The sequence below is a fragment of the Danio rerio genome, chromosome 5 (assembly GCF_052040795.2).
Source record: "Danio rerio strain M-AB ecotype USA chromosome 5, GRCz13ab, whole genome shotgun sequence".
Lineage (NCBI taxonomy): Eukaryota > Metazoa > Chordata > Actinopteri > Cypriniformes > Danionidae > Danio > Danio rerio.
This window is the reverse complement of record NC_141025.1, coordinates 68,874,715-68,902,275: the sequence shown is the minus strand read 5'-3', so window position 1 is coordinate 68,902,275 and position 27,561 is coordinate 68,874,715. Positions and strand designations below refer to the sequence as shown.

General features: G+C 37.9%; 1 protein-coding gene and 2 long non-coding RNA genes across 4 annotated transcripts in view; 2 read left to right on the top strand and 1 right to left on the bottom strand.

Annotated features, from left to right (window-relative positions):
- ap2b1 (adaptor related protein complex 2 subunit beta 1) overlaps nucleotides 1-27,561 on the bottom strand; it is a 69,381-nt gene that overhangs the window by 8,620 nt on the left and 33,200 nt on the right. The window contains 7 exon segments of one of the 2 annotated variants that reach the window (NM_199919.2): nucleotides 996-1,150; nucleotides 7,699-7,785; nucleotides 8,737-8,821; nucleotides 10,329-10,458; nucleotides 13,032-13,177; nucleotides 16,589-16,735; nucleotides 19,064-19,105. In NM_199919.2, coding sequence (NP_956213.2) covers nucleotides 996-1,150; nucleotides 7,699-7,785; nucleotides 8,737-8,821; nucleotides 10,329-10,458; nucleotides 13,032-13,177; nucleotides 16,589-16,735; nucleotides 19,064-19,105 — 792 coding nt within the window. 2 annotated transcript variants of the gene reach the window in all.
- Nucleotides 1-27,561, top strand: part of LOC147844459 (uncharacterized) — a 155,530-nt gene that overhangs the window by 118,758 nt on the left and 9,211 nt on the right. The gene's annotated exons all lie outside the window — the stretch shown is intronic.
- Nucleotides 10,621-16,408, top strand: LOC147844460 (uncharacterized). Its single transcript, XR_015492174.1, has 4 exons — nucleotides 10,621-10,712; nucleotides 10,846-11,106; nucleotides 11,207-15,469; nucleotides 15,948-16,408. It is a non-coding gene; the product is annotated as an uncharacterized LOC147844460 (long non-coding RNA).

The window sequence follows — 27,561 nt, the reverse complement described above, 5'->3', positions numbered from 1 at the left end:
TGTAGTATTCATTTACTTGTAATATCTAATTGTTTTCTAATTACTGCAACTCTCCGCCCTTTTTTGGTTACTCCCGGTTGGAGCGATGACGTGCGAACAAAATGGCGATGTTTGGCCACGCCCACTTGTAGCTTCATTTGCACTTTTCAGAAACCTATGGATGATGTCACGGGTACTACATCCAAATCTTTTACAGTCTATGGCTGGAATCTATTCCGCAAATCCAATTCCATCGTAGTTTATCCACATTTTTTTAATCCTACTACTATCTTATGTATGCGCATTTTCTAAATTTATGCACATCTTGCCCTTATTTATGCGATATACTAAAATGCACATTAAAATAGTCGAGTGGAAACACAGCTAATGGCTGCCACTCTTTTATAAACCCCCAAAAAAGTAGAATAAAACTAGCTCATTAAACTTGTTGACTGACTAAAAACGCAGAGTGAAGTGCTGCCACTTGCTGAGATTCTGCTTATGTAACAGCACACATCCAAGGTCATGTATGTCACTGTTTGTGATGATAATTCAGGAACATTAAAAAGCTCTGACACGTAATAACTAATTGATACAAGAGCTGAAAATGGGGATCAATACCTGTCCCGCGACAAGCAATTACAAAACGCTTCACTTTGCTCTTGACCTTCCTGTTCATTTAAAGCATTAGGTAAGCAAGTCAAGCAGAAAGTCTGGCTTTCAGGGTCATTAATTGATAAGTTTTAAAGAGTGTGATTTTCACAGCAGTGAATAACATTATAATGTGCTGAAACCTTGAATGAATAGCCCAAATATAAACCATGTTTTATGTTAATAAAGTATTCATCTAGGAATGAAGAATGTCCTTGAATATGTCATGGACGACGTCAAAATCATTTTGTTTGTCAAGGGACAAGTTTTACATGGCTCTTTTGCATCAGACTGGCATGCTATCCTCATGTTGGACTTTGTTTTGCATACACAAGTGGGGGAATCTTTGTGCTGTGAGCGATTACCGTGTAATTGGGATTGCCAGGTTGTATGCGGAGCTCGGCGAGAATCCAGATCCCGTTGGTGAGTTTGAGCGACTGGTACAACATGTCCTGGCCTTCCACGTTCCTCTTTGCGATGGTGTAGACATTGTTGCTCTGCAGTTTGCCCGACACCGTATCTGACAAGAGATAAGGCACATGATTGGTTAGCTGACAAGTGTGGGTGTAACAGATCACAGTTGATCTGGTTTGGAACGCACGTGACCTGTGCATTAAAGGGCCATGAAACCCCCTCGTTTCAGCAGGGTGTTTTCACACCTCTACTTTGGAAAAAGTCAGAAAAGTGGGCGTGTCCAGCTCTGTTTAGGGGGGAGTGTCGGAGGAACTAAAGTGGGAGGGTGTGGGAGTGTCTATTTGGGCACGGGCGAGTTTCAGTCAAAATACTCACACACAGGAGAAAGAGATGGTGTTTAACCTACATGGACATCTGTAGTGGAATTATTTGCCAAATTATTAAATGGTGGACTTTAACTGCAGTTTGGCTCTTTCATTCAGGGAATTCATTCATGCCCCTCGCGACAAACGAGATATTTGATTCAAGGATCTGCTCTAAGCGTGTATTTTTCATGCAATGTTTGATACCGCAAGGCGAATGAGAGAAAAAAACCTCCGCATTTCCCGGAAACTTAGATGCACACGGCAGGTAGTGTCAGAAAGCCGCGTGTGTTATTCCGGTCACAAAATGCGGTTAAAAACCCTACACGAGGTTAAAGTTTGGTTGTGGTCCTAACATGTTACGGTGCAATAGTTAACCTAGTTCGATACGAACAAACTGAATAAACAAAGAGCACTGGTCGCTCACTTACCAAATCTGTAGAGACAGGACAATCACCAGCAACTAGAGCCATGTCTTTATGTAGAGAATAATACAAGCGAATCCAGATCTCAGCGTTTGCAGATAAGAACAGCTCTCAGGTAAACAATAATCCTTGGACACGTAAATTATTGTTGTCGAGCGTCGCGTACACTGTTAATCCACACGTGAGTCTGAGCTCTCACAGAGAGAAAAAGAAAACGAAACTTAACGGCAGCAAACTATAAAAGCAACACTTCACGCTTGTTTTGCCAACACAACGTGGCGTCTATGTCGTGTAAACACAGTAATGAATATTAATGAAGTTGCACAATAAAGGGCGCTGATTGGTTTGAACCAAGCCTTACTCATGCATTAATGCAACACACTGTAAGACGTAATAAGACACACTCTGGCACAGACGTCCAGTCTGCAGGCTGGAATACAGGCTATTATGTCATGACCGTGACGCAGCTTCAAAAATTTGTTTCAAACAGGAAGTACGAATTTGCTTGAAATAACGCAAAAACAACCAATTTACACTTTTTAGTGAAATATAGGTGTCCTAATAGTGTTTTTAGCAGTGTGGGACACATATACGACTGTCAACAGCTCAAAAAATGTGTTTTGGTGTTTCGTGACCCTTTAATAACTTTTTTTTAACTTGCAAAATAATCCTAAATTTTTAACGATTGCAGAGAAAAATTGTCTTTTTTCTGCTGATATTGCTTTACGTATGACTACACAAAGAAGTTGTGTTCATGTGAATGGTGCATAATCAACAACATTAGCGGATCACATGAATAGATCACATTTTGACTTCCCTGTAAAATATAATGATGGCTGAAGAAGTTGTGGAGGCAACTAAATGCATGTCTTTTTTAGGTAATTAAAGGTGTTTCTGTCACTTCTTGTTTAGCCTGCGCTATCGCACAATTAATCATTAAAAGATCGGGATTTCGATTTACACCGGCAACATCAATTATAAATGTTTAAGATTTCTATGTTTAATAATTCTTTGATAATTCAAATCAGCGTTTGATAGAGAATGAGCCTCCCATCAGTGCCGATATACAGCCAAATAGCACTGCGACGAGTGTGATATTGCTCATATATATATATATATATATATATATATATATATATATATATATATATATATATATATATATATATATATATATATATATATATATATATAATTATTATTATTTTTCATCCAATATTGCCCACACCTGCTTCATGAGTTGAACGAATCGTACCAACAATCAAATAAAAGAAATAAAAAATATATAAAAACAAAACAAACGTAAATAACATAAATGTTAAACTACTGTACTGAACTGCTGATCTGGAGTGATTCTGTTCTGGAATCAGACACGCCTGAATCATATCACTGCACTGTGGGAGATCTGGACAGCGTGAAAGGAGAGATTGAGGGAATGATGAAACCCCTGGCAACAGAGACAGATATGCGCCGAAAGACAAAGACGGGCACAAACAATGTAAGAGCAAACTAAAGGGCCACAATAAAACGCAATAAAGTGGTTAGAAGGGGAGATATGATGGATCGGGGAAATAAAAAGCCAACGAACAAATAACAGACAACGAAGACGGAAAACACTTCTACAGAGAGAAGCAGGTCCGAGGACAGTGACAGTCAGCCTGCGGTTATATAAGCCACAGAATCAGGTGATGACAGCTGGTGTTACCAACATGTGGAGCGTGTATGTGTGCGTGTGTGTGACTCACTCCAGTTCACACTACTGCTATCAATTCTCGCTTCACAATACACAAAGCTGCTGTACACACTATATTCCCACTATATTTCAGATCTTCAGATTTCTGAAGGACATGCAAAACACGCTGCCAAAGCATTGCTATGTGATTGCTTCAGTGTTTTAAATGACTGTTAGCACATGGCTATGCGGTTGCTAGATGGTTGCTTGGAAAAATAAATAGATCTAGGGATTCTATGGGTTACAAATGTATATTGCTTTCTTTACCTGCGTGAAGGTTGTAGTATTTTTATAACAATTTATATTAAAACAAATCTTCAATAAATTACTTCAATTTTAAAATATTAATACATTTACATTTCATCATTTATCATATGCTTAATTAAATGTTGATAAAACGCTGTTTATATATATATATATATATATATATATATATATATATATACATACACACACACACACACACACACACACACACACACACACACACACACACACACACACACACACACACACACACACACACACACACACACACACACACACACACACACACACACACCAATTTTGGGGAAAATAGTATAGGACTATACTCATACAAATGCATCTCTAGTTATATCTAAGCTATCATAGCTAGAAGTAACTCGTATCCACATATTTCAATCTGTTGCATGACGTATTTTGGATTCTTCTTGATTTCTGAAACATTCACGCGCAGGCAGACACATTCTAGTAAAACATTTATGCAGCAAACTAATTAGCGATGCTGATTTTCTGCTGGATTAAGCGCTGAAATTATTCATCATTAGAAATCTTGTTGATTCACAGACTTCATGAATGCATCTCTTCCTCCTGGACTTTTGAACAAATCAGGCAGTCTCTTAACAACAACAACAACAACAACACGAGAAACACCTTCCACTGATTCAATTCCATTGGGAAGCATTGAGTCATTCACAAATAACAACAATGGACACGGTGTTTAAAATGCGTTGCGTTATATCTCGCTCTCGCTTTTGTGTGCTCCATTACATTCACATCGCTATTCAAGTCATGGTCAAGATAGATCCAATCAGCATCTCACAATAGAAGTCGATTATTCTCTACATACTAATAAACGCGTTTGAAGCTGAACAGCATGGCTACCAAAACAACACAGCAGAAGAAAAAAAAAATAATCAAAGCTTGGATTTGTCAAAGTGCTGCTGTTTGGGTGAATGCAACGCTCAGCCCCAAGTGTGCGGATAAAAATCCTGCATCTGCACAGCGTATGTGCGCTCTGCTAAAATGAGAGCAGATGAAAGCAGGGGAAGTGAGATTGTCTGACGTCTGGTGATTAAGGCACCTCTGGGCGTCTGATCAGTAATTCCAGCGAGTGCCGGTCTCTGTGTTCGCCGCGTCTGCTGCTGGATGCTCAAATTGGCTTCAGGTTGATGAATACAAATAGCGAGCTGATAAGCCTTGAAATAAACCAGCTCGGTCAGAGTCTGTGCACACGGCACGTCACGTTCCACAACGTTTTTCCGTCGCCACCAGACTAAATAATTAACTGTGAATTACAGCACAATTATGGGAGCTGTTTGTTTTTCTTCTAACACTGGAATCAAGAGACTCTTTATGAAAGATGAAACCTCATACAGTGCACAGTGGACCACAGCAGAGGATTTCATAATGCGTTAATACAGCACTCCAACAACAGTAGGCTTAATATTAAAGCACTGTGAAGACATTGGAGTATAAATCGAGAACATGATATTCAGCAATATTCGGGAATATGATGAGCAAAGCTTTAATACTAGGGGTGTAAACAGTTCTGAGTTCGAGTGGTTGCACTTTCTTTTAAGGTGTTACAGTGTAACTATTTAACTACATTGTAATATGAATTAAATTAATGAATTAGTACATCATAAGTGTACTATAATATAATATAATATAATATAATATAATATAATATAATATAATATAATATAATATAATATAAGGGGGGGGTCTTAAGCAATCATAAAATGTCTTTGAATATTAAGAAATTTTTATTAAAAGAATTTTTTTTAACAAAGCATCATTTTAATAATATCTAAATTGTAAATATTAAACTGCTATTTGTTATTATTATTATTATTATTATTTTCTTAACTTATTTTCAATAATTATAGGGGAAAATATCAAGAAATCATTAAAATATTTTGGAGTATTAAGGAACTTTTAATAAAGTATGATTTTTTGATAAAGTGTCATGTTAGATATTATTAAAATTCTATAAACTGCTATTTGTTATTTATTTTCAACAATATATTATCTATTATTATTATTATGAGGAAAAAAATGGAAAAATTTGTTATCACTATATTTTACAATATATTTTATTATTATTATTATTATTATTATTATGGAAAAAAATCTCTTGCGATTGTAAAAATGTTTTTGAATATTGAGGAATCTTTATTTTATTAAGTAATCATTCTTTCCTCATGCAAGTCTTCAAAACGCACATGCACAACATATGGCAAGCGTGTTCAATTCAGTTCCTGCAGGGCTGCAGCCCTTGTACAGTTTAGTTCCAACCCTGCTTCAACACACTTAAGCCGCGGTCACATTGCACTTTTACCTCATACACTTGCATTCATACGCATGCGAATGCAGCAGACCTGAAAAGCAAGCTTGTGCGACAAGTTTCACAGTTTGCTGCATTGGAAAGTTCAAGATTGGTGAACTCTGACCTGCGAAATCACATGACTGCGTAAGACCAATCGAAGATCAAAACATGACCTCTCTGTACACAAATGCTTAATATGACCCAATTGCTTGCTTTTTAAATGTCCTATCATCTTGTTCAATCCTGACCTTTTTACAGCACCGTATGACTGAATTTCGCATGCTCAAACTCGAGTGTGACCACGGCTTTGCATATAGGTTTCAAAGTAGCCTGAAGAACTCATTTAGTTTGATCAGGTGTGTTGAATTAGGGTTGGAACTTAACTGTGCAGAGCTGCGGCCCTCCAATTTGACCCCTGTGATGTAGGGTGATAGGAACCCAGCTAATTTCATGGGATCCTTCAGAAATTTCTGTAATCTTAATAAATATTTCTTTATCATTCACTTTTTTTAAATGTTTTGCTTAATGTTTTTGTAAAATCAAATAGAGCGAGGCAGTGGCGCAGTAGGTAGTGCTGTCGCCTCACAGCAAGAAGGTCGCTGGGTCGAACCTCGGATCTGTTGGCGTTTCTGTGTGGAGTTTGCATGTTCTCCTTGCCTTTGCGTGGGTTTCCACCACAGTCCAAAGACATGCGGTACAGGTGAATTGGGTAGGCTAATGAGCGTGTGTGTGGATGTTTCCCAGAGATGGGTTGCGGCTGGATGGGCATATGCTGCGTAAAAACTTGCTGGATAAGTTGGCGGTTCATTCCGGAGTGGCGACTCCGAATTAATAAAGGGACTAAGCCGACAAGAAAATGAATGAATGAATAAAATCAAATAGTTTTTAAATACGCTTGGTGTATAGAACAGCCAAGATATTTCTAAAAATATAAAAGTTATTACTGACAAATTTGATATATTTAATGCATCATTGTAAATATAATATATGCAAGTTTATTGTAAAATCACCAAATGTAATTTGATATTTCAGAATGCAATTTATAGTCTATATATATATATATATATATATATATATATTTTTTTTTTTTTTATATATATATAGGTAAACCCCTGTAAAACAAAATAATTTAAATATTTTTTTAATATATTAAACAAATAAAATGTGTAGCAATTATTTTAATCTTTGCGAATTTTAATTGACCATTTTGGTCCCAATGCGGGACAGTTAGAGAAAGAAAGAGAGAGGCACTGTGACATTCATCACAGAGCTGTACAATTAGACTAAAACAGTTGACAATTTGTCTAATGGGGCGATTCTCATCATTTAAGCTGTGCTAAATGAGATTATATTAATTAAAAAAACACATCATCAGTAATTATCTAAACACAGCCAGCATACTACACTGTATCAGCTGGCAAAAAGCTACAAGCACTCTACTGACCTACTATGCGCCTTTGATTCAATGAGCACTTATCCATGCAAACCGCTCTAAAATAACTCAACCACGAGTCCTGCATTTTGAGAACTTGATGATCTCACCTGCGTTTAAGTGGCAGTCTTTGATCTGGTATTGCAGCTCATTCTCATTAGGAATGTCCTTCCATGTGGCCAAGAACACCTGACGCTCTGTCAAAAACAAGTGCAAAGGTTATCATCTGGGACTGTCCATGTAGTATCTAAAATGTTTGCTCAATTCTATCTACATCTAATCATTCCAGTCTCTCATTAAAGGGTTAGTTCACCCAAATATTCAATTTGTGTAATTAATTATTCATTAAAATGTCATTCCAATTTCCTGAGAGCTTCGTTCATCTTCGGTACACAAATTAAGGCATTTTAGATGAAATTCGAGAGCACTCCCATCCTCCACATACAGCAAGAAAGCACCAAAAACATTGTCAAAACATTACAAGTGACTTCAGTGGTTCAACTGTAATCATACGAAGCTCCATGAACACTTTTGTGCGCCAAAATAACTAAAAATTACTTAATTTTGTATTCTCGTCTGTGACAAGTTAGTCAAGTCTTGTTGTCCATCCAAGTTCTAGGAATAACAAATAATAACTTGACTTCTAGTTGATCATTTGGTATCAGAAGTGCCTTATATGAAAGGTAAAGACCTCTAGATCACGCTAATTTAACCAAAATAACATATCATCATGCCTTTATTTTTAATTATTTAATTAGAACAGTAAGGTCTGACTTTGCTTAAACAAAAGTCTTATCACTTAACAGAAATAATGTACAGTATAGAATATAAAGTCATGCTGCAGTGTATAAATAATTAACATCGCTGCAATGACTCAAATCACTTATTAATTAAGTCATCTGTTAAGTCATTGCTTTTGGTTGCTTTTATAGACTTTAAACATCTCTGGACCCTTCTTGAGGTGAGGGAGCTCTCGGATAACATTAAAATATATACTAATTTGTGTTTTGAAGGTCACTGAAGATCTGCTAGGATTGGAATGACTTGAGAGTGATTAATACCACAATAATTTTCTTTGGGTGAACTAACCCTGAGCTCAAACCAAACATTAATGTGACCAGAGTGTTGTTTTTAAAGGGAATGCGTACCCATTTTGCCATCCTCCACGAAGAAGACATTGAGAGGGATCAGCGTGCTGAAGTAGAAGACATCAATATTGTTTTTCACGGCCACCTGTGGTGGAAAAGGTTGAGTGGTCAGAGATTTAAATACACAAGCAATCTAAAACATCTATATACTCACTGGCTTGGAAACGAAATAGAAAAAAAAGCTTCCAATTGCAGAGAAAATGAGAAGCAAGGCACAAGGAATGGTAAAAAAAAAAAAAAAAAAAAAAAAAAAAAAAAAATCAAAGGTCGCACCCTGCTGATGAGTTCTTTCATATTTTACACCATGTTAATATTATTAGACTGGAAACTGAGCCTTAGAAATCTAATGCATAAATTATGGCGAAATTGAGCCCTATTTTCAGACACACAACATGTTTATTGATGGTATGGAGGTTAATTTCTCTTGTTGTATCGGCAGACAGCAGATGTGACAGCAGAAATCGGCAGACTTGTTGTATTTCTGGATTACTTTAGGGGAAAATGTGCTTAATAGGTTAGGGTACTTTGACGCCTGTAGTATGGTTCGTTTGGTCCAGACCAAGGTTACAAATGGTATATTGTAGCATTTTCAGCTGTTTTGGTTCCATTTCAGACCAGACCAACGGCCTTGAATGAACCATAAAGCAGTCACGTGACAACATCCACATTTCCAGCAGCCACTTCAGTCAACACATACCCTAAGGGTGTACTTACACTATGCTATCCGAGCCGGCTGTGCTCAGGTGTGGTTCAATTGGCTGGGCCTGGCACGGTTGGATAAGGTGTGCCAGAGCATGGTTCACTAGGGCTTGTAGTGTGAGTGCAATGAACGCAAACTGTCGTAGATTATTAAAGACGCAAACCCCTCACTGCGCTCCCGACATCTGTCATTGAAATAACGCCATAGGTAGTTGGTAGATATGTATAAAAGGCCTGCTGCACAACTGAAAAAAATCCCAGGGGAAACCCTGGAATCATTACAGCCCTACTCACTAGCAGTAATAGACACTCAGCAGGCAGCACTGTTTAATACTGAACAGCCAGTTTTAACAGCAAAGAGGTAAGGAGGAAAAAATAGAGGTTCAAAGGATGAGACATCATGGTGTAAATGCCAAAGGAAGGCAGTGGAAGAAACAGCTGGGTGTCCATCTGAAGATAAACCGACATGCTTTGGTAAAACTAATGAGGCGGAAACGTGTCGATATTAATCATCTAAAAATGATTATGATTCATAATGACGTTTGTATTTGATTGATTATCTGCACTAGCAGCAGACTAGATGCTGCGGGCTAGAACTCATCATCTAGAGTGTTTTAAAAGCAGAAAATTGAATGTTTTGCAGCTGCCGTGACATACAAATGATCTCAGTAACTAATGAAGGCCACTGACTCAAATAATCACAGTCAAACGTGCCCGCTGTGCCGCTGAGAGCTCGGAGGGGTTTGATACACAGAGATGTCATTTTATTTGTGATGTGTCAATGCCTGTGGGATGATTAATGCAAAGCAGCGGCCTCAGGAGGACCCATGGGCGTGTGTGTGGGTGTGTACGGGGGTGTAAAACATGAGGCAAAGGGTGGTAATGGATCAAACCTGTAGGTTGTTGAGTGGATCCATTTTCATCACAGGGCCGATGGTGTTGAGCGGGAGGGAGATGTCGATGCTCTGACTGGGCATCAGTGGAGTGTGGACGGGGAGAGGTGTGGTGGGGATTACACCAAAACTAAACACAACAACAAAAAGGTGTACAAGGTCACTATATGCATTGATAAACAATACCTTCATGTTTCACTTGAGAACCAGGTTTAAATCCTAATGTGAAGTATATGTGGTATCGCTTTATTCTGATGGTCCCTATTGTATACTTTTTTCGTTCTTTTTTTTTAGCATTTGTATAGCGCATTTATCGTGTATGGCCATACATTAAAGCACTTCACATTCATGAGGGGGGTCTCTCCACACCACCACCAGTGTGCAGCATCCACTTGGATGATGCGACGGCAGCCACAGGTTATATGCTATATGTGTTGAGCGCACTGGCGCCGTTGTCCTGTGGCTGCCGTCGCATCATCCGAGTGGATGCTGCACACTGGTGGTGGTGTGTGTGGAGAGACAGTGAAAAAGCCAATTCAGTGGATGGGGATAATTGGGAGGCCATTATTGATAAGGGCTGATGTAGAGAATTTGGTCAGGACACCAGGGTTACACCCCTACTCTTTACGAGAAGTGCCGTGAGATTTTTAATAACCACAGAGAGTCAGGACTTCGGTTTACCATCTTATCCAAAAGACTCATATTGTTGACTATGATTTTGCAACTTCATATAAACTAATTAACTAAATATTTATATTAGAATATTAGCAGACTGTCTGCTTAAAAATCTGCTGACACTGTCCCTCCAACAAACATTTAATTGACTATAAGAATCTTTGCAAGTACACCATGTACATCCGCTTACTCTAACCCTAAAGGCTGATTTATACTTCTGCGGCAAGTGCATGCATATGCTCTAGTGCAGCCTTCGTGCCGTCGCATAGCCCTCTCTATAGCTGATGACGATGCTGATGCGCACCTCTCGAAAAATGTAACTACACGTCACAACGACGCATACAGCAAGCTCGGTGATTGGTTGGCTAGAGAGCGCTGATGAGTGTGGGCGGGACCGAGAGCCGCACGAACCTGTTGAAGCGAGTGTTTTCAAGTGTCGAGTCCAGTGAAAGAGCTCCAGGTGGAAAGTTTTGATTTGTATTAACCTTATGATTAAAGTTGTTATACGTTCGCTGGTTCCCACCTCAGAATGAGAAAGTTTCAGCTACTAGTACATTCAGGTAGCGTTCAGAATAAAACAAAACACCAGCAAAGAAACCCGTCACAGAGGAACATAAAAACATCACTTCAAGCTAGCCTTTCGGAAGTGTTATTGCAGAGCAACACAAACAGCGCGCATAAGTATAAATACATGGCAACATGCAAGGCATGCGCTGTCGTTCATGGCAATCACTCGATGCAGAAGTAGAAATCAGCCTTAACCCTAATTAGTTGGCATGTAGTTGCAACATTTACATTACATTTACATTTAGTCATGTAGCAGATGCTTTTATCCAAAGCGACTTACAAATGAGGACAAGGAAGCAATTTACACAACTATAAGAGCAACAATGAATAAGTGCTGTAGGCAAGTTTCAGGTATGTAATGAAAGTGTAAGAAGCAAAACATTATTATATTAGTATGTTTTTTTGTTTTTTTTGTAGTAAGTGGTGGAGCCAGAGAGGGAATTGCAGATTAGTAAGGAAAGCGGAGACTAAATAGTTGAGTTATTAGTCGTTTCTTAAAGACAGCGAGTGACTCTGCCGTTCTCATGCAGTTAGGGTGTTCATTCCACCACCTGGGCAGATTAAATGCGAGAGTTCGGGAAAGTGATTTCTTCCCTCTATGGGACGGAACCACAAGACGACGTTCATTCACAGAACACACGTTTCTGGAGGGCACATAAATCTGTAGAAGTTGGAGCAGATAAGAAGGAGCAAAGCCAGAAATCGCTTTGTAAGCAAACATCAAAGCTTTGAATTTGATGCGAGCAGCAACTGGCAGCCAGTGCAAACGGATGAGTAGCGGAGTGACACGTGCTCTTTTATAACTTGAAATCAACAAAATTTGTTAAAAGGACCATCAAAATACAGTGATACAGTGTTACAAGTGATACAATGTTTCAAAGTTTGGCAAAAGAAAAGACCTATTAACCAAGTAACCAATAGTTCCATTAGGGATGATACTGGAATCCAATACCAATCGGTACTGAGATTTTAAAAACATCAATTTCCAGCTACATTTGAGCGCTTTTGAGTGCAGTCTTAAAAATCGCTGATTTGCCATTGTGTTAATGTGCTCAACAGAAATACTGTGATTGGCTGTGAAGTCACCTCTGTTTACTGATTGCAACCACAAATACAGAGACATTGGAGCGTTTTAAAGTCGTGAAGATTAGTCAATCAGCGGATTGCTCTTATGTCAGCTTATAAACAGACCAGCTGCTCTTTGCTGCTTTAAAATGCTCCAGTGTCCCTGTATCCGTTGTAAAATTTCAGTACTGATTGGTAAAAAAAAAAAATGTGGAAAAAGTGAAGCGCTATGAATACTTTCCAGATGCACTGTACAGTGCTGAAAACAACAATTTAGTGGGTGTCTCTTCTGTAAACCATAGTCATCATTTATGTTACTCATCTTTTTCCTTTTTTTGCTCGGGATACAACAGAAAAAGACACATTGTATCATCATTTATCATCATAACAGCAAACCTGTTCTTGTTGAACTGGATGGCAAAGTCAGTCATATGCTGCAATGCTTTATTGGTGAAGGTCATGTCCATATACATGTGCCCTTGACGCCGAGAGAAGGTTCCAGAAATCTCCAGTCCTTTGGCCTTGACTGCTGGCAGCCACACCTTCGAAAAAAAAGTAAAACAAAGCAATAAGTGTTCATCACCACCCTAATTTTACACTTTCTCTACTTATTAAAATGAAAGCTATCAGGCTAAGAGGATAACTACAGGCACTCTAAACTGAAGGACACTTTTAATGGAGGCGTCTGACATTGACCTACACTCACTCACCCAGACCACTGTTGCTTACAAGAACTGCGCTGGCATCCGAAAAAGAAACAGAATCAGATAATGAGAGACAAATTGACACATATTTATACAGCACGGATTCACCCCTGGGGAACTCAAGGTAGATCATAAAGTGCCCTAATATGGACTAATTGTGCTCTGTCCTGCTCTACTGACCTACTCCGGCTCTAATAGAGCTCTTATTAATGATGATTGCTGAGAAGTCTTTCCCCCGAGAGCTGTTCTGCACGCCGGTATTTATGTAGCCCATGAAGTTAATGCTCATCTTGGAAAATGAGAACAGACTGAACTGCCCTTCTTAGGAATAAAATGGGTGCTGGGGTTGAATTATGGGATACATCAAAGGTTATGTATTAAGGAAGCACATGAGCTGCGGTTTATGTTCTCCTATTATCAAGTGAAGCCAAGTCACCTTCATTTCTTTAGACCTTTTTCACGGCTGCTGCATGGAGGGCGCCATAGCAACCAGCGTCTTCCGAATGAATGCTAAAAACTTCCGTTTACAGCGTTGACAAATGGTAATTTGCGCTCCGAAAATGGGTTTCAATGGCATTTTAATAGATTAAAGAGTGTTTTTGTGACACACAAGTTAGAAATGTGTCTGGTAAAGCCGTTATAATCTGTCAGATGTGGTTCAAGCACGTCAGAAATACGAGAAAACCGTTCTCCAAGGTCACGTGTCTGCCGTCAAAAATACAGTGTGTGTGTGTTCAGCAGCTCTTCAACACACACACACAAGAGGGAAGTTGGAGCTAAACGCTGCAGGGCACTGGACCTCCAGGAACGAGATTGGTGACCTCTGTCCTAGAGTGATTAAACATTATTTGTGTTTTGATGTTGCTAGCTTATTTCTGATTTAGAATATTGCTAGAATGTTTAACATGCTGATAGGTGCTAACATGTTTCTAGCATGAACACAATGCTAGCATGTGCTTTAGTGTTTCCCCTACCATTATATAAGGGGGGCGCCCCGCCCTTCCAACGGCTGTACCTGCCCCCCTTGAAGTCACGTTAATTGTATTATCTATATAGCGCCAGATCACAACTTTTTAAATAAAAAAGCTAAAAAGCCATATGTAATATCTTATTTACACAACAGCATGTCATTTCTGTTCTGCGCACCGGTCACTGCAGCTAAAATATATACAGATGCAGACATCCCAAGTCTCTGAAAAGTTCTGGGAGTCAATGCATCGAGACTCCGGGATGCCCACAAATGAATGATAGTCTCCCGGAAACCAGGCATCTCCCGCCTGGTCCTCAAATAGTTCCCGCATCCCTCTCCGCTCTTCAGATACGTCGCGCACATCCCATGCTGTGATGCAAGCGGAGCTATCTTCTCTATCCAGAGTCTTGTTATGACCTCTCCCAAAAGCTCTGCATGTCTTCCGCAAATTCATACCGGCTCCGTGATCCCCCAAAATGTATTAAAATACCCAGAAATCATGGTGACGAGAGTGAATGAGCAAGTGAACAGATCATGAGAGGTACAGTGATGGTCAAAACATTACATTTGATAGGTTAAATGAATAGAGCAGTAAAGATATCACGAGTGCAAATCCCCCCCACCCCCATGCTAGCATGATTTAACATGTTGTTGTTGCTGTGTTTTTTTGAATGTTTTTTTTTTTTTTTGCATGTTTTGCTAACTTGTTTGTAGCATGTTTTAGCATATTGCTAACTTATTTTTCGCATGAGTTACCAACGCTAACATGTAATATCACATACCAGTATATAATGTATCAGCAGACTACTCTGTTAGCCTGATTTAATACACCGCTATTATAATTTTTTAATGGTTTAACACTGATATTTTTCTAATGTTGCTAACGTGTTTGTAACATGCTTTAACATATCGTTAACTTGTTTTTTGCATGATTTACCATTGCTAACTTGTAATAGCACTAAACATTTTATCATGAATTAGCACTATTTAGCTAGCATAATTTAACACATGGGTATTATGTTTTTTAAATGGTTTAACACTGCTGTTTTTGAAACATGTTGCTAACTTGTTTGTAGTATGTTTTAGCATATTGTTAAATTGTTCTTCACATAATTATCCATAGCTAGCATGTAATATCACGTAACATTCATAATGTATTAGCACAGGGCTTCCCAAACTTTTCAGCCTGCGACCCCTAATATGACGATGCCAGTAACTCGCAACCCCCAATATCCTGGTTATGAATACAGAAACCTTGCATGCAATGTCACACACACACCAATACACCAAGGTATATTCTTCGTTTAATGTCAGTGCTGTAAATGGGCCAGAAACTTTAACCTGGTGTTATAAAAATCAATCTGCTGCATCTGACGCTATTGCTATGTCTTTAATATAATGTAATTACCACTGGGGTCGCAATCCAATAGAACTAGTAACTATAAGCTACTATAGTAACTATATAGTAATTATAAACGACTATTTTTTTCTCTTCAGTAGGTTATGAATAAAATATGATCATTCCTATATGATTTAATAATAATAAATAGACTTTTTTAAATCACCAGGCGACCCTCCTTCATTGTCCAGCCACCCCTCGAGGGGTCCCGACCCCCACTTTGAGAACTTCTGTATTAGCAGACTGCTCTACTAGCATGATTTAACACATTGTTACTGTGTTTTTTTAAATGGTTTATTTTTTTTAACATTTTGCTAACTTGTTTGTAGCATGTTTTAGCATACTGCTAACTTGTTTTTCACATGATTTACCATCACTAACATGTAATATCATGCAACATTTTATGATGAATTAGCAGACTATTCTGCTAGCAAGATTTAACCCATTGCTATTATGTTTTTAGGTTTAACGCTGGAATTTTTAAAACATTTTGCTAACTTGTTTGTAGCATGTTTTAGCATTTTGTTAACTTGTTTTTCGCATGATTTTCTATTGCTAACATGTAATATTACATAACAGTTTATCATGAACTAGCAGCCTGCTCTGCTAGCACGATTTAACACATTGTTACTATGTTTTTTGAATGGTTTAATACAGGAATTATGTATGTTGCAAACTTGTTTGTAACATGTTTTAGCATAGTGTTAATTTGCGTTTAATGGTTGAATCCTGTTATTGTTTTGCTGACATGTTTTTAATCCCACTGTTTTCATGTTTCCAACATGAACTCGATTTTAAAACGTTTCTATCATTAAGTGATACTAAAAAACAATCACGAACATTGGTAAACTGTTATGGTTAAGCGGTGAGCAGAACTTACAGTTTTAGCAGCCACATATCCTCCTGTAGCAGTGGCCATTCCTGTGGACAACTCAAACAGGTCATTGAGTCCGCTGCTAAGAGCGGCAGGTGTCGGAGATGGTGCAAAGGTGTTGGGCACCGATGATGGGATGAAGTTCTGGCCCACCTGCGGGAGACGTAGACAGAGATGATAAGATATCGGAGTGACAGAGGGCTTAAATCCACTCCAGCAGGCATCTGTGTAGACCTTTAAACACCAGCAACATGCAGTCTACATATAGGTCATACTAGCAGTGCAGGAGAAGCAGCATAAAAGCAGTAGAAGATATTTAGGCATGAAAAAAAAATAGATAAAATAAAATAAATCAATGCTTTAGATTGGCTGTTATTTCAAGTCTTTAACGTAAAAACGCTATAGATGAATTTTGAGTAATCTACTGCTTTGTAGAAATGCGTCAAAGTGACACTCCTGAAATTTGAAGACATATTACTGTGGAAACACGAAAGCAATATTATTTTAATTTAAGACAGGCATTTTTTATTAAGTTTGCTGTATTAAAAATATCTTTAAAAAGACCATTTAAGAATTTGAATTGCACATACTGTATAATGACCTCAGGGTGGTGTAATGAGAAATATTGAAAGGGATAAAATCTTTTAAAGAAATTAAGACTAAAATATTACTATGCTGAATTATTTGAAACTTTTTAGCAATTTCTATAAAATTTTTCTATATCCATATACACTCACCAGCCACTTTAATAGGTACACCTTACTAGTACTAGTTGGACCCCCTTTTGCCTTCAGAACTACCTTAATCATTTGTGGCATAGATTTAGCAAGGTACTGGAAATATTCCTCGGAGAATGTGGTCCATATTGACATGATAGCATCATGTAGTTGCTGCAGATTTGTCGGCTGCACATCCATGATGCGAATTTCATGTTCAACCAGATCCCAAAGGTGCTCTATTGGATTGAGATCTGGTATCTCTGAAGGCCATTTGAGTACAGTGAACTCATTATCATGTTCGAGAATTCAGTCTGAGATGATTCGCACTTTGACATGGTCCGTTATCCTGCTGTAAATAGCCATTAGAAAATGGGCACACTGGTCATGAAGGGATGGACATGGTCAGCAACTATACTCAGATAGTCTATGGCATTGAAACGATGCTCAATTAGTACTAATAGGCCCAAAGAAAATATCCTCCACACCATTACACCACCACCAGCCTGAACTGTTGATACACGGCAGGAAGGATCCATACTTTCATGTTGTTGATGCCAAATTCTGACCCTACCATCTGGATGTTGTAGCAGAAATCGAGACTCATCAGACCAGGCAACGTTTTTCCAATCTTCTATTGTCCAATTTTGGTGAGCCTGCACGAATTGTAGCCTCAGTTTGCTGTTATTTGCTGACAGGAGTGGCACCAGGTGTGGTCTTCTGCTGCTGTAGCCCGTCCGCTTCAAGGTTGGGCGTGTTGTTTGAACTGCAGCAGATCGTCTTGACCATGTCTACATGCCTAAATGCATTGAGTTGCTGCCATGTGACTGGCTGATTAGAAATTTGCGTTAACGAGCAGTTGGACAGGTGTACCTAATAAAGGAGCCGGTGAATGTATAATAGCATATTCCTTTAAATATGAGACAACATCATTTTTAGGACTGCTAATAGTAAAACTAGATAATAATGTTTGTAGTCAAATGTTAGTTTGTAATGTTAACTCTAGAAAGTAATTCTTCAAAGCTTCAAATGTAAAATATCATTTAATCAAGTTTACTATCACATTTATAGCATGTTTCTAGACTGATTTAACACAATGCTAGCATGTTTTAACATCCCACTGCTAGCATGTTACTAAAATGATTTAGCACACTGCAAACATGTTATCAGGGGGATGTTAGAAACATACTGCCTTTATGATTACAAGTTTTAGCACATTGCTATCAACTTTCTAATAAAATTTTCTACTGTTATTGCATTTTAATACGCTGTTTTCATGTTTTAACACATTGGTAAACAGTTTCTAAATCCAGTTTAAAACCAAACGTGGGTCTCTTTTTACACAGCTTATACTAAGCCACTTCCTCCCGCTGTAATTTGGCTCCAAATCTTCTAATATGTTCATTTTGACCCTTCTCTTATAAAACAGTGGATTACTTAGTAAGAATTAATCCTTGAGTAGCATTATTTGGTTTAATTAGCTATTAATAATTATCCTTTTCATTAAAAAAAATCAGAAGATTTTAAACTGTTTGCAGAAATGTGTGGATGTGGCATGAAAATCCCCCGGCAGCACTTGAAGAAGTCATCCGAGAAACATCATACCGCCTCAAAGCAGGATGGACATTTGTGCATGCAACAGAAAGAAATAGAGCAGAACACAGAGCTAGGTGTCTATTAAGGGCTGTATTAATAGTGCACAGCATGCAGAGTGTGGACAGGCAGACACGAGCGAGGAGAGAGAGAGACAGAGGAGCTCACTTACTGCAGGACTGCCCCCAACACCTCCTCCCAGATCTCCCCCGAGCTACAACAAGGGACACAAGACCCAAATCCAGGCCCACAAACAACACAACATGACACAGACAAACAGAGAGATCCATTAATAACACAATCCTGCTGTCAAGGAAGTGATGTCACAAATAACCATTAGATGCCATTTAGAAATACCATACATCAGCATGAATGAAATAGCCTTTAAAGTATATTTAAAAAGTTATTAAAGACCATGTAATCAAAAAGCTGAAAGAACGAAGCAACTTGATACTAATACTGTACATTATTTTAATAAACAACACAGCCTTTGTTCAATTCTGATACAGCAAAGGGGAAAATGTTGTAACTTTGGCAGCTTTCATTTTAAAAATCCTTTCATTGATGTTTACTTTCACTTTCTGCTGGCTTTTGCGCTGCATTCTTTAAACTGATGAGTTTGCAGCGTTAACTATGAACAAGCCACTTTAAACTCTGGAGAAAATTAAACAAAGTTAAATTGAGATGGGAGGGAATAGACTACAGTAAACTATAACCATAGTAACACACTGACAACCTGCTTCAAGGGCTGTTTGCATCCAGTGGGGAAATAAGCATTAACCCTTTCATGGCAGGCGTTGCTGATTTGCAACAGTTAAAAATTAACTACCTTATTACTCCAGATACATATTTTATGAGTTTTTTTTACTCAAAAGTACCACTGCAGGACTTGGTTGCAACAAACAGTTTCCCAACTTGCTCACCAGATGACACACACACAAAAAAAAAAAAGTTTCTTGGAGTTCCACATGACAAAGTGACTTGGAAACATGACCTATTCAATGAGGATTTGAGATATTGGATTTGGATCCTATATTGTTTTTGCTGTTGTTCTGCCACTGAAAAGCAATTTGTTACATTGTTTGAAAAGTTGTATATTAAAAGTTATTGTTCAAATCATATTCAGTCGTCAGTTTCTAATTACCACACTGAGCCAATGTTGCAAAACTGCAACATCCCAGAACGCCTTGCATGTGAAGGTCTCTCTAAAAAAAAAAAAATCAGGATTCTATTGTACTACCCCATATGATAATTTTCCCCGAATATCAGATTTTTCCTGTTTCTAAAAATTAATTTGAGCCTGAGAGGGTTAAACACGTCATGTTTTTACCAGGAAATAATATTTCTAAAGGAGCTGTTGACATGAAATTGAACCAGACGTAAAAACTCAAACAATACAAACATAAAAATAAAACAAACAAACAAATCTGAAAAATGTGTAATGTGCAATAATAATGAAACGACACAAGGAGAAAGTACTGAACTACTGAAATGTATTTAATACTTGTAAAAGGCTTTAAGACGCTTCTCATATGGAGAATGAAGTGAACTGTAATGCGCGGGTGTGAGCTTTTCACAGACTTTAACAGTGTGTAAAAAATCTTGATGGTTCTGTGGGTCTAGTCTATCAAACCTGATCTTTGCTTTGTATTTTCTAATGGATTCAAGTCAGGGGATTGGCTGGGCCATTCTACAGCTTGACTGTCTTTCTCTGAAAGCATTTTAGCTGCTGTCTGGGCTTTCACTGCATTTCTACATCTCGCTTTCTTCAATACTTTTTCCCTGCGTCATTTTATTTTATTACACAACTTACTTTGTAAAGCAATTAGATTTTTTTCTTTGCATATATGGATTTCTTTGGTTGCTACCAACATCTGGGGAAAATCAACAGCACCTTTAGAAATAGGTTTTCTGAAAAAAAGGGTGATGTGCTCAATATTTATTTTCCCAGCTGTATCATGTATTTTGCACACACAAATTGGTTATTTCATATGAGCGATTCACTCATTAGGTATGCCTGGTACATATATACAGTTGAAGTCAGAATTATAAGCCTCTCTTTGACTTTTTTTTTTTTTTATATTTCCCAAATGATGTTTAACAGAGCAAGGAAATTTTCACAGTATGTCTAATAATATTTTTTCTTCTGGAGAAAGTCTTATTTGTTTTATTTTGACTAGAATAAAAGCAGTTTTTAATTTTTTAAACATTATTTTAGGGACAAAATTATTAGCCTCTTTGAGCTACATTTTTTCGATAGTCTACAGAACAATACATTGTTACATAATAACTTGCCTAATTACTCTAACCTGCCTAGTTAACCTAGTTAAGCCTTTATGTGTCACTTTAAGCTGTATAGAAGTGTCTTGAAAAATATCTAGTCAAATATTATGCCCTGTCATCATAATAAAAGATAAATCAGTTATTAGAAATGAGTTATTAAAACTATTTTGTTTAGAAATATGTTGATAAAATCTTCTCTCTGTAAACAGAAATTGGGGGGAAAAATAAACAGGGGGACTAATAATTCAGAGGGGCTAATAATTCTGACTTCAACTGTATATATTCACATTCCAGTCAGATACATGTACTCCAAACACTCACTTCCCTGCCAAATGATAAAAAAATAAAATGTGAAAAAAGTGATCCGCAATGCACACAATAACCAAACCGTTACAAGAGAACCGAATGGATAGGATACACTCTGTTCTCTCTTATACACCCGGCACTTTGCTAGAAACACTTCTATGTTTCCGTTTGTACAGATAACTATTGTATATTTTTATAATTTGTACTTTTTTTTACAACCATATACTCTTGTGGTTTTGATCTTTAAAAAGTTTATATTTGCTTTCATTTTCTATTGCATAACTTCTATTTCTCCAAATTTAGATTCTTATTGTTATACTATGTATAACTCTGTATGTGAAAAAAAATACTTTATGTAAATTTTTTGAATGGTTCAGGTTCACTTTCATGAACCGTCCTATCCTTACTTTGATTTTATTTTGTGAATTTCTGAATAACTGGTTTTGCTTGCTTTCATGTTTTCTAGCTATTTTCGAGTTAAAGAAAAGCACATCAAAAATAAAAAGTATTTCTAATATTACTACTTCTGCAGTATGTCCTCAACAGTCTATCGTATGAACTAGTTTTGTCTTTATTATACAACTAACATATATTTTTCTTCTTGGAACCTTCATGGTGAACACCAAAATTGCTAAATTGTTTATGCTTAAAAATTGGAACAGAACTAGGGCTCCGAAATATATAGTTTCAGCATTGATATCATATTGATATATAGAATATAAACAATTTATGCAAATACATAATTATTTTACTTGTTTTAAGGAAAAACTAAATTTGACTTGATCTAAGAATTTTTAGATATTTGGTCTAGAAAAAAGAAAGCGAAGTAAGAAAAGCACCTATTGCATTATAATTATAGACCCTTTTTACATTTCTGGGTTTACTAGCAGAAGTAGTCATTGCTGAGAAAATTAAGTGCGCAGTGAATAGGAGAATACAACAAATAATTTTTAACAATCCTATAGGGTATATGACGAGCTAGTGTTTTTCCCATACTGATAAACTTCCGGTGACCTGTTATTGTGAACTTTTTTCCATTTTATATGGTTTCTTTTACAGCAGTGGACCCCAACATTTTATCACCGCGGACCGGTCAACGGTTGTCAATTTTACAACAGACCGGTGTGTGGGGGGGGGGGGGGGGGGGGGGGTCTTAACGTGAACACAGCTGCTGCGCTCGTGCATCCAGGTTAATCATGAACAACTCAGTGCGCATGCCCTAGTTGCACGATCGCGGTCTGATTATGTTTCAATCAAGGTTTATATGCATCAAATACATAACATCTGTGCCAAACATTTCAACTGACGAACATATTAACAATAATACAACCGTATAGACCAATAAAATGTATGCATTGGCATGTTACAGCCCTAATGAGTATGATTATGTGAAACTCCATATAGATACATATAGCAATGATTTCGGGTACTTACTTAGCGATGCACTCACACATATATGCACAATCCTAAAATGCTCTGCTGATTTGGACTCTATAATACCTGTTTTATAACTTTAAACTATCAACAACCACCACTGCGCTATATTCTAGTGATCATTCTTACTGCTCCGTGGTGGATTTTGGCATAGTGCATTTCACGTGAGATGGCTGGGGTGAGTGGAAGAAACCAAGTCGCGGGGGGAATATTTTCTACAGAAATAATTTATGATTTCTTATGTGGCCCGGTACCAATTGTTTCACGGACCGGTACCGGTCCACGGCCCGATGTTTGGGGACCACTGTTTTACAGCATCAATGTTGTAATGTCACTAAAATACATTCAGTTAAATAAACTTTGGCATTCATTTAGTTGCTCAAGCATAAACGAGACAAAAAGCCGTTTACTCGTACGCGCCCGCTAGAATTGGCAGGCTAGCGCAGAAGCTCCATTGAATATACTGGGGTAAAATAAATGCTCATATTATAAAGACATGGCGGGGGGAAATGTAATTTAATGCAGTGCTTCTTGTACAATCTGAGACCCACTTTAAATCGGATATCACTCAGCCAGTGGAGATCGCTGATTTTTAAAAGAAAACAGACCTTAAACGGGCCGGTTTTTGCATTGGCATAGAGTTCGCCGGAAGCGCTTAACCCAGGTTACTGGCAAATTAAAAGTCCTATTAGCATGCTTCGGCATATACCCTATTTGCTCAAATAATAAAAAAAAAAACTCAATGATGATGTCATAAAGGTGTTCAGAAAAAGGAAAAATTTGTGATTTGAGAGACTGATAACGGCAGACAGAGGAGAGAATAATGTCAAATTTACGGTCATGCCCCATAGACGCTGCATTAGAAATGCCTCGCAAAGAAGAAAATTTGAAGCAAAGATGATACACTACATACAGAAACATATATAAATGTTCTTTTGTTTTTTGTTTTTCTAAATCTATATATAAAAAACTTTCAAGAATGTAAGATGCTGATGCGTCATAACAGGCTTGTGAAAATGGTCCATTTAATTTCTGTACCAGAATACAGTTAGACTCCCTAGAAAACCATCAAATAGTGCTATTCAAACTACCTTGTGAAACAGTAGTCGTATCGCAATATCGCAGAAAAACAAACACATCGCAATATCAGATTTTTCCAATATCGTGCAGCCCTAAACGGAATAAAAATAAAATTTTGCCATAAATTAGATTGTTAACATAATTAATAAAACATGGGTGGTAAATACCAGCAAAAATGAAGCATGTTTCATAGGTGAACCATGTTACTTCATTTATAAAATATAGACATATTTCCTTGCGTTCAGAATGAAACTCACTGATGCATCATGCACATACAATGGATGGATGCATTTAGAAAACGAATGAATCAATTCTGATTTCACGAGTATTACAGCACTGTTGATTATTTTTCTTAGTCCACATTCATCTCTCCCTGACCTTCAGATGTACAGTCACCTTGCTTTTCCCACTCAGAAAACGTGCATGCAGATTCACACTCAGCAGGACACAATTCGCAAGCTGAGCTGTGAAGCGCAACAAGCCATGCTTAAGGTCTGTCAAATGCAAAGACAAAAAAATATCAGTTGATGCATTCTAATTCATATTGCGATTCATCTTAGACATGCTCAGTGGACTAGACCTGCTACATGTCAATATAAAACTGGCTAAAGAGCCCGTCGAGAGCGAGAGTTGAAAGTGTATCCCTTAGGGTGCTGAGTCTGCAGTGTTCGTGCACGGCTTTGAAACCGTCTTTCGACCTTGAGCAGTCAGATGGTTCTGCAGACTGTTCAATGTTTAACATTCTTCAGCTCTGAGCACTGTCTCCTTGGCAGAGAGATGACAAGCACTGGTATTTTATTGGAATGACTCACGTCGTCAGCAAGAGCATAGTCATTGTGTTGAATACAAAGCTTTGTGCTGGCGTTAAACTGACTGGCTGTTAAATAGGTTGAAAAGAAGAAGAAAAATAATTGGCAGTTTGTTTGACAATCTAATCCACTTCTTGTATAACTACTTTGATTTGACTGCTGGATTTCGGTTTGATTCCACCTCTGTTTAGGGACTTGACGTAGGCCAGAAGGTCATTACATTCAGAATTAGTAGTACGTGGTGAATACTAGTAGGACAACTTACGTCAGAACTAAAAGAGCCCCTAATTTGCATAAAAAAAAATTCATATTTTGGTTTTGGGGGTCTCCAACAACATGCTGATATAGGTAAAAAAAACACTCTTATTGTCTTTTAATATGCATTTATTTTTATGTAATTATCCCAGCGACTCCCATATGAATCGTTCCAGCGATTCATTTGTTCCCAAACCCCTGCTTTAGCGAAGCTAAACATCGCTGACTGGCCCAATGACCGAGTATATTGCGATCGATCGACTGTATTTAGAAGGATACAGAGAGAAATGCCTACCACAGCTACAGTATGAAGTAATAATAATAATAATTAATAATAATTCCTTACATATATATAGCGCTTATCTGGGCACTCAAAGCGCTTTACACAATGGTGGTGGTGGGGGGGGGGGGGGGGTCTTCTCATCCACCACTAGTGTGCAGCATCAACCTGGATTTTGCTCCAGACCACACACCACACACCAGCTGATTGGTGGTAAGGAGACAGAGAGATGAAGCCAATTATGATATGGGGAGGGTTAGGAGGCCATGATGGACAGAGGCCAGTGGGCAGATTTGACCAGGATGCCAGGGTGAAACCCCTACTCTTTTTCGAAGGACATCCTGGGATTTTTAACGACCACAGAGAGTCAGGACCTCGGTTTAATGTCTCATCCGAAAGACGGCACTCACTGAGCAGTATAGCGTCACTATACTGGGGCATTAGGACCCACACAGACCGCAGGTTGAGCACCCCCTGCTGGCCTCACTAACACCACTTACGACAGCAACCTAGCTTTCCCATGTGGTCTCCCATCCAGGTACTGACCGGGCGCAGCCCTGCTTAGCTTCAGTGGGTGACCATGTGTGAGTTGCAGAGAGCTAGCTGCCAGCTGACAAGTAGCAGAAAGAATGTGAGAGCCTAATGCAGAAATGCATTAAAGCTATGCAGTTAAAAACCAGCATATACTCTACTCTTAACCATAACTTCAAGTAATAACAACAACAGCTGATGGTGGAAATAGCAAAGGCAAACAGCAGAGGATCGTGATTTCAAAAACGCATTCGAATCGGTAAAGGAAGAAGCACGCCTCACGTTTTTAATGTAGTTTTGGACGCGATATGTGAATAACCCCATACAGATTTAACCTGAGAGATACAGTACAAGCACTGATCTATAATCGGTACGTGATTACAAGCCGCGCGGGGTCATTACAACTTATAACACACAATTAAACACATATTTTGCAAACTACACAAAACGAGGTAAGAATTTTAATGATACTTACATGTTATGATCTGGAGGAAGTAGATACTGGTACATATGAAATTTAAAAGTCCCTGTCAAAGTCTGACAATGTCCCATAGTCTCTGCTGCTCATTCAATAGCAAAAAGTCCACAAATCCCACATTGCAGCGCAGGTTATTGTATCAAAAATCAGAAAAACGACAGGAACAAACACAGCACGACGTTGGCTATACTGTGTGTATAATTGTTGTGAAAATTAACTTTAACCCTTTTTTCCCCTCAGCCGAATGATCGCCATCTTCACTTCATGATCAGTCCCGTGATCCCCACGCCTCCGCTAGTGTATGAAGTGAAAGCGCATTCACATTTTACCGAAACTGTAACTACATATTTGGTGATGTATCGTTACGGTGTCGATGCGATCAAACAAAAGATCCAAACCCTACTCGATTCGTTTATTTGACTCTGAGTCAACTATTTCACTAAAGAATCAATAGTTTTAAACAAGGTGCACTTTTAGATTTAAACCTCAGCTGGATGTGTTCATTCACTTGCTGTGAAGGTCATTTTAAAAAAAACCATAATAGGGGCTCTTTAAGCAACAATTATCGCCCTGGAAATACTGCTAAATATGATGCTTATTTTCAATTAATATTTGTGCTTATTTTTTATTTGATTTATTTGAAAAGTCCATGCTGTAGGGAATTTTCTATTTTCAATTTTCTAGATGAAGACAAGATGTAGATTTACACTATGAAAAAAACAAGGAGGACCTCAGATATAGATATATATAAAAATAAATCAATTCCTTGATGTACGTGTATTGTGTTTTGTTTTCTTGCAATCAGTCTCATAACAACATTTTTAACAATTGGTAATTTTGTTGACGATAACTTCAAACTGTAGCAGGAAATGAATACGCGCATGATACATTAGCCATTATACTGCAGATTTATTGTACAAAGCAAAGGTTAAAACTAATAAAGTAAACACACAATACAAATAAAGCACAAGTGCTAAACGTAAAAGAGAAAATAAGTACTACTCAAAGGTTTTTACTTTTTAGAGTGTGCTTGTTACAATGTATTCATTTAACTACTGAGTAATAATAAATATAATTTTTACTATTTAGCGTAATTATAGTAATAATAATAATAATAATAATAAAAATAGGGCAGCACGGTGGCGCAGTGGGTATCACAATTGGCTTACAGCAAGAAAGCCACTGATTCGAGCCCCAGCTGGGTCAGTTGGCAT